Below are 19,466 nucleotides of genomic sequence, written 5' to 3'. Positions count from 1 at the left end.
AGCCTAAAAAGTATTTGGACTCTTTTATAAATGGATTAATGCAATACATAACAACATTTGGATCAAATTATGGCAGTGGTTTTCTTAGAACAAATTAAATGTTTTTGAGCCATTTTTGCAGTTAAATTTTGACCAACCATGATGTGGATGACATGTATGAAGTCAGTTTTCCCTCCAGTCCACACAGGTGTTCTAAACCACAGGTGCAGTTCGTCACATCAACTATGCAAATGTTGCAACTATGCATCAACTAACATTTGACTGCCACAATTTGTCTAAATATTGTTTTTATTTTTATTTTGAACACAATATATTCATCTTTTTAATGAACTTCTTCTAATTATTAAATATTTGGCTTACGTACAGTCTACGTACGATATGTTAGACTGTTCGTGTGATGGCACTCAGGTAAAATGCAATATTATTATCATATTAACAGATGCTCATTTCCATGTTAAACAGGTGGTTCCACAGAGATCTGTCTGGAATAGACGCAGAGACCGTTTTGAAGACCCGAGGCGTCCATGGCAGCTTCCTGGCCCGACCCAGCAAGAAGAATGTTGGTGATTTCTCCCTGTCTGTTAGGTACAGCAATTTTTTTTGTTTGATGATATGATAAAAATATTTTTAGCAACTTTATATGTTGTCATTTAGAACATTTGGTTCTGAGGATAAGCTGAGGTCAGATTGGGTGACAGATAGCCTTCACTACTTTCCAGGACTATCTGCTCTATTTACGAAAAGAAACCTCTCTGTGTTGGCTTAAAAATACATTTTACTGAATGTTTCTGTGTTAGACTGGTTGGAGACTCGTCTTTGTTCCTCTGATTCTGACCTTGTTTAGTTCAAGAGCTTGTCAGACAACATATATATATATATATATATACTTTTCAAACCAATTATTAGATCATTTTGGAATAGACAAGCAGTTATTTTTCTCTCTCTTGGCAGACATCACACACAATGAGTGAATTAACATTTAATTATGGGGTTATTTGAGTCTGTATTTGTGTTTAGTCCATTACATTTTGTCTTGTTCTTTTCAGAAGCGTTGGTGTGGGTTGTGGTTTTCTGACCTTAAATACATTTTGATGTACTTTCTTAAAAAATATGATCTTTTTTCTTTTATTCATGTACCTTCATGCTACCTACACTGTAAAAAATATTGATGGTTTAACTTAAAAAAAGCAAGTAACCTGGTTGCCTTAATTTTATGTTCATTGAACTGGAAAAAGTGAGTTAATACAATGAAGGAGATTAATTTAACCATCAGAAACTCAAAATTATATGTTATCTGAACTAAATAAATTATTTAAGTTGATTTGACAAAAGAAAAAATGTTGTGATTACTACACTGTAAAAAATATTGTTGGTTTAACTTAAAGTAAGTAACCTAGGTTGCCTTAAAATTTTAAGTTGATTGAACTGGAAAAAGTGAGTTAATACAATGAAGTAGATTAATTTAACCATCAGAAACTCCAAAATAATAAGTTATCTTGACTAAATAAATTATTATAAAGTTGATTTGACAAAAGAAAATATGTTGTGATAACAAATCTTGAAAATATTTTTTACAGTGTACAGTTCACTTTATAACGATACAATAATTCACGCATTTATTATTTCCATAAACGTAATTCATTTGATTTGTATATAGACTGTAACATATGCTTCAGAAATAAAACGAGTCTATTTTTGTCAATTCTACTTTGCAAAAAAATTGTATACTTAATGATGAACAACATCAATAGGCTGATTAGTAGAATTGTCTGCGATGTTGTCACGTAATGATTCGGTGTTACTAAATGCCAGCCTAATGTTAGTTCATTTCTTAAGGGCAAAAAGAAGTGTCAAAAGCTCAAAATTGGCATTTACATTGACTTATATTGTAATCTATTGTGTTCTGTTCTACACAGATAAGCATATTTAGAGCTATTTCAAGAATATTTGTTTAAATTAGCATGTTTTCATATTTGCATGTAGCCTAGAATAAATCTTCCATGTTTAATAATTGATTTTATGAAGGCACCTTTATTTGTTTACCACATTTGTAGTTTATTAAACCTTATTACAATATAATAAAACTACAATCTTAACAGCAATAATGGAAATTGAGTGTCACTAATACTGTAATTTAAAGTAGAATCAGAAGTCATAAATTCCTTTTTATCTTTTTTAATTACAGGCTTTTAAGCCTTTAATTAATAGGTTATCATAAAGCTGACAGTACAGTGTAAAGACAGAGAACGGGAATGGGATCAGGTCGGATTTGAACCTGCATTCCTGTAAGTCCTTGTATGTTACTAGAATGTGTCCTATTTACTGCACCACAGTTCCAAATCACATAACCCAAGTTGGTTTGCTGGCATACATGAACTTAGATTTTTTTTTAGAAGGTTTTGAATCAATCAAGTTTAGGAAGCTAAAACTGCAAGCCCGAGGAAACATAATTGGGGTAATAAATACTAGAAATATTACTGCGATCCTTTGTGAATAACCCTTCAAGTCAAGTAATTACTACACACTCACATACAATTTCTAAACACTTTGTAAAGTTACTATTACTCCATTTCCTGTGACATTACGTCCTGATGTTGGATTTTGCCTCTGAAAGAAATGACTAATTTATGTATAGGGTCCTAATTGAGATGCCACGCATTTTCTATACGATTAACAGTAAGCCGATGAACAGAAATTAAATTTTACTGAGAATTGTAATTATCAATCCTTTTTCCTTCTCTTCCTCTTTCTCTCAGAGTGGGGGAAATAGTCACGCATATTAGGATTCAGAACACGGGTGATTATTATGACCTTTACGGCGGGGAGAAGTTTGCTACGTTAGCCGAGTTGGTGGAGTACTACACTGGAGATCATGGAACTCTACAGGATAAAGATGGGACCGTTATTGAGCTCAAATACCCCTTAAACTGTTCTGATCCCACTACTGAGAGGTAAGCCATCATATTTGAGTCGGGCATATTACAAAACTAACTGAAGCAAATAACTTACAAGCTGTTGATTAATTGATTTTGGGGATGCCATCATTGATCTAAATTATTTGTTAGACTGATATACCTCATTTCAAAGGTTTCCGTTACATCATTGCTATTACAGTACAAGTTTTATCTGTATTTTGCCAATGCACATACTGCTCTATAAAAACCGTGTTAGCATAATAAAAACACTTATACTTGTGTATGCAAAGTTCTAGTTTTCTTAACTCCTGTCATGACCATACAAAACATTCTGATTATAATGTTCACATATTTACTGTTCGCTTTTACGACACCATTGTGGAGGCCCTCCACAAATACAGTATATGCATTATTTTCTGACATTGAGTATATTCAAATATGTAACATCTATCATCATGGCATTTGCAGTTGTAAAGTTAGGCTGTTATTTTTCCCCCCCAATAGCTAGAAGGTAAAGAGTTTAGTCAACATAGGATTTACATTAAAAGCTCAAAAGGTCAAAGTCAGAATTTGATGGGCCTATTTCCATGTCTCGGATTATGCAACTTCATTGTTCAATGTTAAGCTTCATGCAGATACGCATAGTGCTACGATATTTGGGTAATTGGAAATTTTTATTAGCAAATTTGGATTCAGACTTAGTGGATCCAGTAGTCAAATTATTGATGCCCATGTAAACATATCCACTGGCTTTACTGGTCTTTTAAGGATTTTCTAAGACAGGGAAATTTCCTCATAAGGGTAAGAATTTACATGTGTTATGTTTTACAACTAATATAGGCTACAGTGTTGTTATCGGTGAAGGAAGTTTTGCTGCTTTGCACTTTTGGAGAGGTGTTTGGGAGTTTTGTAGTTTAGCAGTGGCATTTTATGCAAATGCATCTGTTCAAATGCTGTCATGCAACTGTAAGCTTCAACTGATTTTTTTGTGGCAGATCAATACTATGCCAGCTACACAAGCTAACAAAGTGCTAAGCTTCAGTGTAATTAGCTTTTTGTGTTAGTAACTAGTGTGGCTACCTACAGTACTTCAAATAGCGCTTTTTAGGTACAACAAGATACTAACTAATAGAAGCTAATTACATTGAAGTTGTGTAGTTAGCCACTTTTGTTAGCATGTCAACAAACATTAGATATGCTAGTAGTTTGCCTGTAGTTGAACTATTTAAAAACAAAAACAAATTGAAGCTTGACCGGTAGCTTCCCCCAACACTGGTTGCTACATGGCAAAATATTAATGGCAAATGAATGTATGCAGTTTCTGGGGGTCTCTAATATTGTTGGTGCTGTTGATGTATTGATTTGGTGAAAGCGTCACATGATCAGTCATTTTATCACACATTGGAAGTCTTCCACATTCTACTTTCAGTTACATCAGAAACTGAGGAACAAAGCTTGATATAAATCTCCAAAATTCCTTCCACCGCTGACATTAATCTTTATAAATAAAGAGTTGAAATTCCCAACAGCAGCAGATTTACCTAATTTGATCGTGTTACCATGATCAGCAAGTATAAATCATTTAACATGGTCTTTTTTGCTTTAAATCCTCATAGAATTTATATAATCTAAATCAGTCTGCTGCTGCAGATGGTAATACGTTCTGATCACGCAATTTAAGAACTTTAAGCAGTATATCAGTTTATCTGCTTGCACAACATCCCGAATCAGCATTGCTAATCATAAGTCTCATGTAAGATACACGTGTACTGTAGGTGCATGAATGACAAGCACTGGAAAATGCATCTTATCTGGATATCTTTTCCCCTGTCTGCCTCTTTATTAATTATTTTTATGGTGCCAATAAAAAAAGAGAAAAAAATACATATAGGAGTGAAAGGTTTCAGATTTCACGCAAATAGTATATGACAGAAAAAAAAGGACAATTATTCACCGAATTTAAGATTGGCTAAACAAAAAATACAGTATAATTAAAAATAATCAATAGAATTATAAAAATGAATGGTAAAGTGAATTATAATAATTCAATTATAACAATTATAAATAATTCATAAATGTAACAAATTAAAGTAAATATTTGCAGGCTGCTAGAAAAATGTATTTTGCATCCTTTTAACTAAATACTTTTCTTCAATTACAAATTCAAATTCACATTTTAATTACATTTTTTATTATATTACATCACATTATATTATTACTAACACACCAATTTGAGTAAAATGTTAAATTGAATTTTATAGAATCGTTGTATTTAGTTCGTCCCTTTTTTAATTTGACTAGCACTCGAGTTACATGAGCTCCACAAATGATACTGTCCACTTTGATCCAAAGAACATCTTGTATTTCAAATAAAAGCAAGACCACCTGACCAGCTGTGCAAAGATCCTAATATTATCAATGCCACAAATTTGATAGTCACTTCGAAATGTGCAAAGTCTTTTTCTTCTTCATTCATAATGTTGTTAAATGCTAGTATTTTTTTTTCCAGGATCAAATTAGATTTTGAATCCCACAATTCATTGTGGCCATTTTGATGCTGAATTGTCACTATCTTAGTTACAGAATTCAAATTAAGCTCCTTATTTCATGTTGCAGACACATTCTACGCCTCCCTCTGCCATGTGTCTGACTTCCTCTTCTCAACTGCGGTTGGAAACTTTAGTTTTGACACATTTGCAAACAGTGACCAGAACCATTCAGCCCTTCCTTCATCTCTCTACTGTCTATCTTTGCTCTCTGTCCCCCACCCTTCTGTCTATCTTTCTCTTTTTTGGTCATGCTGATGATGAGCTCTTTGATGGGCGGTGTTGTTTAACGGACAGAAAACATGCAGTATGCATACTTAAGTCACATCCACACCGAACACGTTTCCATTCCACTGCACTACCTTTCGATTGTTTTTCAATGTAAACGTATACACAGACATCTTTAACTGTTGCACTCACATTGCATATTTTGCGTTGTCTCGCATGACACCGCATTCTAAAACACGACGCTCAAGTTAAAAGAAGTTCAACTTTTTTTAAAAAAACATGCACTTTTAAGTCGTTCCCCTGACCTGGATCTCATGTTTTTCTTGACAGCAAAAATGTAAAAATGTGTTCTGTGTGAACTGGCCCTATGACTTACTTTCTTCGGCATAACACAAATATTTATGTTTGAGGAAGGATTCTACTGTTTTTTTCCATACAATAAAAAAAAACTCCCCAAAATAAATTTGGACCCCACTTGCTTTCATTGTAAGGGCAAGTGATCCCGTTTAAAGTGACTTTATTATAAGTTTACAGAGGAAATTTAAAACAGCGATGTATAACCATGGTTTCTTAGTTAGGCTGAGCACATCAAAATCAGGGCTTGATTTATGAAAAGAGTTGAATTTGTAATGCTATTTTATCGTAATTTTCTTTCAAATGTAGAAAATATTCACCAATGACTCACAATACATGCGCACAGTACATCAATCTGCAAGATGCTGTTTCTATATGAAGAGAGATGATATTAGTCTATCATGTAACTTTTGATAGAGTTGGAAAAGAATTGGCAATGACAGATTGTCTAATGTATTGATACTCACATAATGAAGTTTATTTAACAAAGTTTTGGAAGAGCACGTTCATGCGAGAAAAGGCCTGTATATATAGCCTTCCATGACCTCCGTCCCATGACAGTTTTGCAGCATCCCACCACCATCCCAATACCTCACTCTTGGCTGATTCCTGTCCTAGTCAAGGAAGGCAGGAGTACTCTGTGTTCGGGCCAAACCCTCCCCTCGTACAACTTTCCAAATGTTGTAAGAGTGAACTTGTGAAATGTTAAATGCCACACTGATTGCTTGCATTGATAATGCATAGAACTGTGAACACAAGTCCAGTCTTAAATTGAAAACAAAAAAAGAGCAGAGATCTAGATCCCTTCATAAAGAACTGAGATGCACTGAAAATATTATTGCTGATTATACACAAAAAGGCATCATTTTGCATGACATAGTGTCTTAATAATAAGAGATGTCTAGTTGAATTATGTCCAGTCTCTCTTAGGTTTAACTTTTAGTATTATGTATAATTTTAGCAAAGACAGAGAACTTAAGAATCAAAAAAGAATTTTATATTATTTATGTAGAATTTTATATATTAGTGTTCAAGTTGTTTATCATAAATATCATTTTATTTTTAATTACAATTATTCATTTTATTTATTTACTAATATAATATTTTTAAAATTATAATCATTCATTTTATTTAAAAATATAATATTTTTTTTTTATTATAATCAAAATCATACAAACTAAAACACCGGTTGTAGTTGACAGAGAGCAATCATGGAAGAACCCCCAGAAGGGCGATTTAGCAAGCAGTTTTTTTTTCTCTCTCTCAAGAGAACAGAGAAGGAAGGACAAGCTAAAAATACACCAAAGTCTCGAGTCAAGAAATCTTGTCATCAGAAAATTTTCCGACCGCAGTACAGGAAGCTGAGATAGAAATTGAGAACCGAGTCCAATTGTTAGTACATTTTAGTAAGCTTGAGCGTGAGGACCACCTCACTTTTGCATCTTGATTCAGAATTGCTAATTAATATGCACACACTGAAAATGCATACGTGACAAATGTTCAGCCTTGTGTGTGTTTTTGTTTATGGCTGCAGTGGTTTGTGGTACAGCTGCATTGGCCCTAGTTTCATTTATTTTTATTTTTAGGCACCATCATCCTCTAAATATCTTGACTGTCTGGTTTATTTGCGTCATTTCTTTGAACCATGTTTGCAGGATATCCTCTATGTTTTACTATTAAAAGTTTATTTCATAAGAGCATCTAGTACACAACAGGAATCTAAACTTCACAATGACTTTTTCCCCTTTTGCATTTGTATCTTCAGATGGTACCATGGCCACCTGTCGGGTCCAAACGCTGAGAAGCTGCTCCGTGAGCGCGATGAGCCCGGGACGTTCCTGGTTAGGGAGTCGCTCTCTAAACCAGGAGACTTTGTTCTGTCTGCTCTCACCGGTGATATGAGCAGTGCTGGTAGGAAGGTCTCCCATATCAAGATCATGTGCAAAGTAAGTGCATGTGCTTATTTACAGTATACATGTATGATTGTTGTGATTCAAGAGGTCAGTGTTCTGCATTAATCTTAACAGCAAGTACCTATAATGAACATGAACAGAAGTTACTTCATAAGCTTGTTTCAAGTCCAATGATTAGTTGCAATTTCTCTTAAAAAAGTTTCTGGTTTTGGACAATATCAACATAAATCCTTATTTCTTAACTTGCAGTTATTATTTAGGATTAGCAATACATGATTAAATACTATTTGCAAAAGTATTTTCTATCATGAATTCTTTTTTCTATGTCTAATGTTTTTTATATTTGATTTTTTTGTTGTGTTGTCCCATTTCAATGCAAAGCTATCACAAATGAAATATGATTTATGCTGATATTATTAAAAACCTCACACCTAGACTGTTAACATATGTCCGTAGGGCACTGTACACATGATTTATTATATGGTAAACTGTTAAAATATTTAGCTGAATATATACTTTTGTGTAGATCTTAGCGTCTTTATCAACATGTTGCTTACGTGGAATTATTTTCATAAATTTAGCAAATAACAAGTTTTTCGTGCATAACATGAAATAACACGTACACAGAATGACATTTGTACACATTCACACAGACTTGCATATGCACGTTTGACATACATAAGCATATGCACAGTATAGTATTTTTAAACATATGATACACACAGTTTGACATCAATACACACATTTGCACTTACCTGAAAAACGTGACTGGACTTTGAGTCATGAGCGCGTTGGATGGTAGCGGGGGCGTTCATGCCCCACTCGGGGCTCTAAATAAGCTCTAATGTTGTGCTGTTTAAATAAATGGTAGAAGATTATGACCGAGGGAAAATCAGGTCAACGCACTGCCTGTCGATTGTTAATTTATTCCACTGGTATGTGCGTATGTGTATGTGCATTAGTGAGGTTCAAAGTGCACAAAATGCCGTCGTTGCATTGTTGCCCTGTGAGCTGATTAACAGAACAAACAGTGGTCTGTGAAGACAGTTCTAATCAGCTCAGAGAACCAAACAATGCAGTTATGGCTTAAAACGTCTTAAACCAGCCTAAGTTAACCCTGGTTTATCCAAGAAGTTGTAAGCCCTTGGCTATGGACAGCTTCTGCTTTTAATCTGATTTAAAGACAGAGAAAGCTTTCTTTGTCGCCATTTTGGTGATGGTATATTAGGTTTAATGATAGAACATTCTCACAAGCTATACAATAAAAGTAAAATCGGAATGGCCGTTTCTCATTTTTAATAAGAATAGCTTAAAGGGATACTCCACTTTTTTTTTTTTTGGAAATGGGCTCATTTTACAACTCCCCCAGAGTTAAACAGTTGAGTTTTACCATTTTCGAATCCATTCAGGCGATTTTCTGATATTTAGAAGAATATCAGTAACCAGACAGTTTCTGGTCTCATTGACTTCCATAGTATATTTTTTTTCCTACTATGGAAACTGTCTGGTCACTGATATTCTTCTAAATATCAGAAAATAGGCTGAATGGATTCAAAAATGGTAAAACTCTACTGTTTAACCTTGAGGGAGTTGTAAAATGAGCTTATTTCCAAAAAAAGTGGAGTATCCTTTTAAGCAAAATAATTAATCAAAACCCCATCTGCTTTGCAAGATTAAGACAAAACATATTTCTACACCAGTGTGAACATGAGAGCATCCATGCATCCACCTCGATAAGAGTGAAAACACACAGGATAAATGTGCCAAAATACATAACTGTCTAGTCTTTATATTTAATAATAAGTATTATTTGGGGGTCCTTGGCATCAAACTGAACCATGTGTTACCCTTGTGTTGGAATCCTTAATTTCTTATGCATGTTTATTTTCAGAATGACCGCTACACAGTCGGTGGTAAAGAGAATTTTGACACTTTGACAGACCTCGTGGAGCATTTCAAACGCACCGGTATTGAGGAGTTGTCTGGGACAATGGTTTATCTCAAACAGGTAAAGAACATTATATTGGACTGGGGGTTCGTACCAACATGTGTTAAATCTCTTAAATGTCATGTAAGCCCGCAACAAGAACACTAGCAACTAATCAGCTTCTGGTATTAACTGTGGGAATTGACTAGGTATGGTCACATTGAATTATACATTTTGAGATATTTGGCTGAAACTGATTTAATTTTTAAAACCCTTTTTGATTGCAGTAATAGCGATCTACTACTTTTATAGTGGCTAAATGTTGAGCATCTGTTCAGCTGAACAGAGATAACGACTGGAAAATATCTTTGAAACTGAGTAATGTACTTTATAGTGTGACAAAATGGCAAATTACATAGAACTGTGGGAAGCACCTTTAATGTTGTGATTAATATTTGCCCTTTCTGTCTGTCAATCTCCTCCTTTCTGTTGTCTGTCTGTCTGATGTCTTGATGTACGTCTTCTCCCATGAATGATGTTTACCCACCTCTCTTTTCCCCAGCCTTATTACTCCACGAGGTTGAACGCAGCTGATATCGAGAGCAGAGTAAAGCAGCTCGACCAAACCTCAGAGAGAGAGAACATGGATGGGACTGATAAAAAGATAAAAGCTGGGTTCTGGGAAGAGTTTGATGTGAGTGACGTGTTTAAAGGATATTCACCACCTGCTGTAGATGAATCACAAGTTCTTCATGCATTAGAATCACAACTACATTGTATGTGCTCTTTGTGAGATTTATTAGCCGGCCTATACCAGATACACACATGCACACACACAAAAGTGATTTGAGCTAAACATATTTTAAAGGTGATCAGATATTATTGCTGACTGGAAATATGTTATTGAAGTGTAATCTTAATTTTTTTTGTGTGAAGATTTCAGTCTTGACCAATGAATGCTTCGACTTGCCAAGGAGAAACCACATTTACTTCAAAAAATGTCTTTAAATTAGTCCAACCTGGGTAAAAATCATATATGTTATTCCCACACAGTGGTAGTTTTGGGTTTGTGGGCTGAAGTTTTTCCGTTCACACCTAACAGCAGCCTATAGTCTGTTAGGCCACAACTGAGGGTCCATTTCCCACTCAACATAATCCATGTTGCCTTTTGCCCAGTTTTTGTTATGTTGAAGCAATCAGATCTTATGAAACATAACATAAATGACAAAAAGACAGAAACTCGAAGGTATGTATTTTGTAGAAAGCATATTTTGCTGCAGCATCTACATGAGTTATGAGTCTGATTAAAGACAATTTGCGCATTTTAACAGCCGTTTTTATACTTATAACAATTGGTACCGGGTGGCAAATTAATTCTGATCAACTGTTGCTAAAATTAGTGCGTCACACTGATCTATGGTCGTAGTAAGGTTTAACCACACGAGCCAAACGGTTGTTCAGAGCCACTCTCAACAGGCAGGATGTGGTCACGTGTATTTTCTGTCTTAATTTCCCTTACTGTATGTGCTATTCTTAATTGAAAAATCTGTTTTTCTGCTTGCAGGCACTGCAGAAGTTGGAAACTAAGGTAACAAAGAGCAGAGATGAAGGAATGAGACCAGAAAACAAAAGCAAAAACAGATACAAGAACATCCTTCCCTGTGAGCAATGAATCTGATCACGCTGCAGTGTTTCTTGAAAATGAATAGTAGTTTAGTAGTTATAAAAATATATATTTTTTACTGCTTTTAAGAGGTGTCCACAAAGTTTAGCCATCTTGCTATCATTTACAAATAATAAATATTCCCATTTCTTCCTCTTTCAGTTGATGACACCAGGGTTGTCCTACAGAGCGGTGATCCCAATGTCGTCGGCTCTGATTACATCAATGCCAACTATGTTATAGTACGTCCACAACATAAATCACGACATAATCATAAATCTCTAAAATTGCATATTTAAAATGTCTTGTTTAAACCTTCTCTTTTCCATCATCTCTGTATGTGTTCACAGAACAAATTAATGGAAATGAATCGCCAGAAAACGTACATTGCTTGTCAAGGCTGTCTCGCAACAACTGTAGGCGATTTTTGGCAAATGATGTGGCAAGAAGAGTCGCGCGTAATCGTCATGACGACAAGGGAGGTTGAGAAAGGACGGGTTAGTTCTTGTTGACATTTATCCAGTTAATAATTCTATTATTATTTTATTTCGATATTTTTATTTCAATTATTATTAAATGCAGTAAATATTAATAATGAAAAATGGCTTTCTCATTTATGTAATTCAGTAATGTCTTCTGGCTTTGTTTTCTGTGTGAAACGGTACATCTTTATAGCCTCGCTTTTCTAAAAAAAGTAGAAAAGAAGATCTCCTGACTTCAAATGTAACGTTTCATGGTTTATCTTTTATTATCCTCTTTATCCTTGGTTTATCTTTTGCAGAATAAGTGTGTGCCATACTGGCCTACTGTTCAGGGAGAGTCAAAGGAAGTAGGCAGATATGTAGTGACGTTACTGAAAGAGATGGACGCCACTGATTACAAGATCAGAGTGATGGAGCTCACAGCAACGTATCGGGTAAGAAAACAGCCTTTTCAATACCTCTGTGAGCACATTTCTGTGCGCTGCACCTGTGGCCCAGATTCTGTCACTATATGTCATTCTGTTACACATACACTTATTCCATCACCTTGATTCCAAAAATATATATATATATAAAACTGTATGAAGGAAATAGTAAATGTGGCTTTTTCTTTTATTAATAAATAGAGTTGCATTATGGTTAGATTAAAAGGTCAAAAATTAAGAACGCTTAACTTAAAGTTTCAGCTTCGGCTTTTGATCGATTGCTTTAAATGCCACCTATTTTGTGTTTCTCAAAGACTGTCCCTGGGGGAAAAAAACCATAATTAATATTTTTGTGTTGGACTGGTCACTCCAAATTGTTCTAAAAAGTTAATATTATGTTAACATTTGCAGTTTTCATTTTATGTGATCCCATTCCATTTCATGCTATAGGTTTAATTCCAATAAAAACTGTGTAAAGAAAACTATTTTATAATAAAAAACACAATTGCATTATGGTTAGATAAACAGGTAAAAAGTGAGACCACTTTAGGTCTTTAGCTTTAGGATTTTTAAATATTCAAGAACAAAAACACATGATGTAAAACAAAGGAAATTATTTCTTGAAGCTTGAGTGCCTTGAAATTCTAATAAATGTACACAATGTACATTTTAATTCATTTTTATGTTGGGAATATCATTTTAATGAAGTAAAAAATGTTTCTTAAACCAGAAAGGTGGCAAAAAGTGATTGATGATTGATTAGCATTGAAACCATGATTGAAACATAAATGCATGAATGCACTGCACATAACTGTGATGAAGTGAAATTCTCTTCCTTCATGTAGACTATCTCCCTCTTTTTACCTTTCTGATTCCAGAATGAGCCAGCTCGGACCATTTGGCACTACCAGTATTTGAGCTGGCCGGATCACGGCGTGCCACAAGAGCCCGGTGGAGTGCTTAGCTTTCTGGAGCAGGTCAACATGAAACAGAACGAACTCGGCTCATCTGCACCCATGGTCATCCACTGCAGGTACTGAACTTACTCACAATAACATCTTCCTCCACTTGGGGGCTTCATGAGCACAAGCATGATGTCATGCCATTTCAGATGTCCAAAAAATATACAATATTAGAAGAAAAGGATCTTTAAAGGATTCTGTCAGGCACTTCATGTATAGAACCTTTTTTCAGGGTTCCCATCATGGGATCATTTTATACATTTAAATTTAATAAAGTCATTTTGTTTTAATTCATTTTTTATTTTTTTATTCAATTTTAACAATAAAACAGCTCATAAACATACTTTATCCCTAGAAAATTTTAAAATAACATGTTAAACATGAAAGTATTAAGTAGTATTATTAATCATTTCAGACATTACTTCTTATGTAGAAACTTTTGGTAAAGGGTTCTTTAAAATTGAGTCAAGAATCCTAGGATTCTATATAGAGCCCCATTGAACCTTTTATTGTAAAAGCCCATTCACACCAAGAACGATAATTATAAAGATAGCTATATTAGCGTCCACACCAACACACAATATCGTTCTGTTTATTATAAGTGACAACTACAGTTGTCGTCTTCCACTTTAAAAGCTCAAGCTCTTTAAGTTACAGTAGGTGAATTCGGATTTATTGTGTTTTTTCGAATGTTTTTTTATCGTTTATCACCTTGATGAAATCGTTCTGAGAGTGATTCCAACAATGTTGTTTCTCTGTGCCGTTATCATAAAAGTTGACTCTGTGATAGAATGGACTCTGCTTTTTTTTTTAGAAATATTTCTTTATCGTTATCATTATAGTTATCGTACCTGGTGTGAACGGGCCTTAAGAGTGTACAACTGAATATTCTTGACTTTTTATGGACTTATTTTGTGCTTCACAAAAACCATCACTAGGAAAATACATAATTCATCTTTTTGTGTTGGACTGATCACTCCAAATTGTACTAAAAAGTTACAATTATTTCATTTAATTTTAGAACAGAGAAAAATATGTATTACATTTCATTTCATTTCTTTGCATGATGTAATGCAAACTGAAAAGTTTAAGCAGAACAGAAGTCACACCATTGTAATCACAGTACATGCTTGAACTCTTCATGATCCCTCACTTCCCACACTTAACCTTTAAATTAACAGTTTGTTTACTCTTTAGTAACATGTGCTATGGGACATTCAGTGTCTCATGACCTCTACAAGTTGGAAGAGATAGTTTCAATGTGTTGTTGATCAATGTGTTTTTGGCAGTGCTGGTATTGGACGAACAGGAACCATTGTAGTAATCGACATGCTTTTAGAATCGATTGATGCTAAAGGTGAGTATACCCTCTTTTGAGGTTTTTGAACCTGTTTTTTACTGTGTAAAAACTGATATCTCTGAGGCTTTAAAGTCAGCAGGCTGGAATCCAGAAGGTTTCTGGTTCAGTCACCAGCGATTGCAAGATATTAGCCATTGTGCCCTTTAGAAAAGCACTTAAAGGGATAGTTCATCCAAAAATGAACAATTTGTCATAATTTACTCACTCTCAAGTTGTTCCAAACCTCAATGAGTTTCTTTCTTCTGTTGAACACAAAATAAGATATTATGAAAAATGTTGGTAACCTTAACCAGTCAGTTGACGGTAGCTATTGGGGTTCAATGTATTTTTTCCCCCAATTATGGAAGTCTATCCCCAACTGTCTGGTTACCAGTCATACCTTCATGGTACTGTTATATGGTAACATCACATGAAAGGTCATAGGTTTGATTCCCAGGAAATGGATAAACTCATTAAATGAATACCTTTAATAAGTGTCAGCCACATGTGTATATATATATATATATATATATATATATATATATATACATTCTCAACTCAGTGGAGAAATGAGTGAATTTAAGATGTTTTTACAGGCCACTGGAAATCCTAGGCACTTTTGAGTAAATTCCAGCTGTCAATAAGAGGTTTACAACTTTAAATAAGCACATAAACATTCTAGCGACAGGGTCAGTACAGTTTCAATATTCATCTTTGTCTCAAAACAATAATGAACGCTGCCATGGCAAAACTCGTTTTAGATTAGGAGATGAAAAATTATAATCTGATCACAGATCAGCTCTCTCAGCAGGAGACTCATTATTGTTCATCATTTTTATTGCAACTTTGGGTTGATGCAGTGCAATCACATTGATTAAAGCATTATAAGCTGTGAATATCCCCAGGCTTTCTAGAATCTACCACGATATGTTTTGCTAATATGCTTCCCTTCGAAATGGTCCAGAATATGTTTTACGCAAATCAATATACTTAGTCTTATAATCTTATAATAGGCTTATTTTTAGTTGTCGCAACCACATTTCACATGGACACCACAGGGTGTTACTTTATCATAGATCTTGAATAGAAAAATAAATGTTTCTAAAGATGTTGTCTGTGTCAGGTTTGGACTGTGACATCGACATCCAGAAGTGTATTCAGATGGTTCGAGACCAGCGGTCTGGCATGGTGCAAACTGAAGCCCAGTACAAGTTCATCTACTTGGCTGTGCTACAGTATATAGATACGAATACTGTCACACGAAAGGCTGTCATGGTAAGAAAATGGCTGAGGATCATTGTGAGGGGGTTGAAATATAAATATTATATTATAGAAATATTTGAAATATAATTAAGGAAATAAAGGTAAATGATGCCCGAAAGTTTGCACTGGAAATGAATAATATTTGGTTGTATAAGGTTTGTGGTTGGTAATATTTGGTTCCCATGATATCTAATCAAAGTCAACACTGTGGATTAGAAGATAAGATAAGGATTATGACCAGTTCTCTGTCTCTCCCCTCTGTTGTATTTAGTATTGCTATTTATTTATTTTTTTTACTTTCTGCTATAGGAAACAGAAACTGAATATGGAAACCTTTCAATTCAGCCTAAACACCAGAAAGCCAGTCGCAAAGCCTCTGCAAAGTGAGTATGCAACTGAGACTTCAGATTGTAGCGTCTTTCCAAATACTCAAAAAAACATTCCTCTCACGTTCCCATATCTCCCTTAAACCAATGACCACTTAAGTAGGCGGTTCAAAGATCTCTCGGTCACACGGCTATTCTGCTTATACAAGCTTTTTGTAAGCCTTAGAACCGTTGTGCAATATCCCATTGAAAAAGAAAGATGGATTGAGTATAGGGGATATGGAGTGAATTATGTGCCAAAATTAACAAACAAATCCAGAATTTTGCAAACAAACTCGATCTGCTTTGTGAAAGAAAAGTCGACTCGCAAACAAACTTGATCTGCTTTGAAAGAGTGAACTTCACACATGAATGTTACATAAATTGTATTGGCCTATTTTCAATTAAAAATGTTGAAATTAGTCAAAATTTGATTAGTTTGACAGATTAATTTTGTTTTGTTTGCCATTTAACATTTCTGTCTTAAAACAGCTGTCAATTATGAAATGTTTAGCTACGGTACTTGCATCTTATCTCATGCTTAATGACCATAAACAAATGATCTTGATGCTGTGGAATATCCTTGCTGCACTAAAGTCGAGTTAATACTATATTAGGCAATAATTTCACAACCTTTGTTATACAAACTGATGAATAATGCATCATCTCACCTGTAGGCTAAGTCACCAAAAACCCTTGATAAAAATAAACAGTAACACAGTAACAGTAACAGGTTGGCGCCAACCCTGGAGAGAAGTGTTACTACGTGCTAATATGGATTTCTGCCTAGATATGTAATAAACATTTAGCAAAGGAAAACCTCGAGATGTTTATTATAGATAAAGTAAGACTGAAACGTTTTCCTCAGCAGTAGGCAAACACGTTTCAAATCAGTGATTCTCACGAGAGACTACAGCTAAATGAATCCCCTATTTTAGCACCATCTACTGTTTTAGAAGAGGAAGTTACTCATCTGCATTTGTGAAAAAATCTGCCTGAGCATTGTGAGAAAATCTGCCAGCCACATTTGTGAGAAAATCGAACCGAGAGATCTCGCAATCATAACAGACAGATATGCATTTGTATGCACTAGATTTGGTATTTGTTCAAAGGTTACATGTAATTTGTAAGATGGTTTGTTATGGTTATTTGTAAAATATTATCATAATTTATTTATCTTTGTCAAATACAATATTGATTACTCCACTGCATTTTTGCTCAAATTGACCTTTGTTTTTGCATATTGCTTTCTGTTTGTTTGCAAGTTGAACTTTCCTTTGCAAAGCAGATCGAGTTTGTTTGCGAGTCGATTTTTCTTTTTCAAAGCAGATCGAGTTTGTTTGCAAAATACTGGATTTGTTTGTTTAATTTTGGCACATAATTCGCTCCATAAGGGCATTTTATCTTAGATCTCGTATTGATTCAGCTTGACCCTGCTCAAATCACCGTGAGTTGAACTAATCATTGGCTTACTGGACAATGTTTGGCAAGTCTCTATTTCTCACGTTTATGTGGTTTGTGTGGTGCTGACAAAAAAATTAAAACTGCAGTAAACAGCAAAAAAAAAAAAAAAAAAAGAGAAGAGAACTTACTAAAAACAACTTAGTATAATGATATGATTTTCCACATATTTAAATCTAACTGCATTTAAATTAAAATGTTCATTGCAGTTGACTTCTCATTGGTTTCTGTAGAAGTTGAGGTGTTATAATAATTGCTTCTAGTTGGTGACTAATCCGTTATACTGATTTTTAAAAACTTTTTTTTCAGAAAAACTGAAGATGTTTATGAGAATCTGGGAGCAAAGGGAAAGAAAGATGTCAAAAAGCAGAAATCAGAGGAAAAGAAGAGTGGATCGGTCAGGAAACGATAAAAATAACAAAAAAGGATGAGATTTAATTGTGCTTCGTAAATGCCAAAATATGTGATCTTACGCAACAAATCTTGCTATATTGTTTTCTCTGTGTATTTGTGTCATTTTTTAATATCTAGTAAAAATTTGCTGTTAAAGTGAATTCATAAAGCTGCAATTGACTTTTAAATCATCCACTCGTTTTCAGTTTTAATAAAAGTCCTTTTCGAAGACTGTTATCCCTGGCCGTTATGGTTATCTTCTGTAATAAAATGAAGTTGTGTTTGAATAGAATGTTTCATTTTCCGTGATGTTATTGTAACAGTAAGGCAGAAAGGAAAGGTTGATGTCCTGGTGAGATGATACGTATAAACTCTGGCCAGATGCCAGTGAGAGGGACCCATTTCATTCTTCTTCTGTACATCAGAGAGGGAACCCCATACAGGGCTGACCCCATTTAACACCGAGGCAGAGCAGGGGAAAACATTAGGAGAAATGATTAATGAACTTTACAGAGCTCCACATGAGCAACAGAACCAAAGTGTTACACTTCTATAACATTATTATAATTGATAAACATTTACATTTCATGATATAAAATCAACTTCTCATCTTTAGCAAGTTAGCATGGTCAGGATCTTTCAACTGCCATTTTACTCATATAGCAGCAAATGCAGGGGGTCCACACCGTCAGATACAAACATAATGTGCAGTGTTAAATTAATTTCTGTTACAATATTTTATTAATATTTTGAATACAATTTTTTGTTTTTTAATTTTTAGTAAACGTTTTAGCAGTTTTATGTTTTTGGCTTTTTTTTTATTTTTTTTCTTGTATGGCCTACATCAAGGCAACAAATGTTTTGGAAACTGCCTAAAATAATAAATGTTTTAGTTTTTTTCCTGTTTTATTTTATTTCAGTTCATGTTTATCTTGCCTTGATAGATGAGTTGAGACTTCATGGTTTTAACTTTAGACCTGATAATCTGAAAAATATTTTGCACATCACACGTTTAACCTAAATGTAAATCGTCAATTACCACTGATTTACAGATCACAATAAAACAAGTTTACTTTTTTCTGACACTTTATAGCCTATAGTTGGCATATTTTAAAGGGGTACGGTCATAATGAATCATTATTTCAGTGTGTATTTTATAAAGTTACAATTTGATAAACTCTGGAAATCCAGTCAACCTCCCCTTAATGCTTGCAAATCAATCCCAAACAT

At 34.3% G+C, this 19,466-nt stretch overlaps 1 protein-coding gene across 1 annotated transcript; it reads left to right on the top strand.

The window, feature by feature from the left end:
* The first annotated feature begins 451 nt into the window (after positions 1–451).
* Positions 452–19,134, top strand: ptpn6 (protein tyrosine phosphatase non-receptor type 6). The gene is made up of 14 exons (XM_039680129.2): positions 452–585; positions 2,757–2,951; positions 7,809–7,989; positions 9,848–9,964; positions 10,446–10,577; positions 11,448–11,544; positions 11,709–11,788; positions 11,897–12,043; positions 12,328–12,462; positions 13,332–13,486; positions 14,705–14,772; positions 15,878–16,029; positions 16,327–16,400; positions 18,153–19,134. Exons 1-14 carry the CDS (start codon positions 452–454, stop codon positions 18,253–18,255), a joined length of 1,770 nt encoding a protein of 589 aa, XP_039536063.1. The 3' UTR covers positions 18,256–19,134.
* The last annotated feature ends 332 nt before the right edge of the window (positions 19,135–19,466 follow it).

Source organism: Pimephales promelas, chromosome 12 (genome assembly GCF_988280905.1).
Source record: "Pimephales promelas chromosome 12, fPimPro1.hap1.1, whole genome shotgun sequence".
Classification (NCBI taxonomy): Eukaryota; Metazoa; Chordata; class Actinopteri; order Cypriniformes; family Leuciscidae; genus Pimephales; species Pimephales promelas.
Note: the sequence above shows the minus strand (reverse complement) of the source record. Positions and strands in the feature narration are given on the sequence as shown.

Excerpts from the sequence above, each read along its gene's own strand:
- ptpn6 (XM_039680129.2), top strand. The coding sequence starts at position 452 with ATGTTAAACAGGTGGTTCCACAGAGATCTGTCTGGAATAGACGCAGAG. Across the intron at positions 11,545-11,708 it reads ATACAAGAACATCCTTCCCT|TTGATGACACCAGGGTTGTC; the intron begins GTGAGCAATGAA and ends TTCCTCTTTCAG. Across the intron at positions 16,401-18,152 it reads AGTCGCAAAGCCTCTGCAAA|AAAAACTGAAGATGTTTATG; the intron begins GTGAGTATGCAA and ends CTTTTTTTTCAG.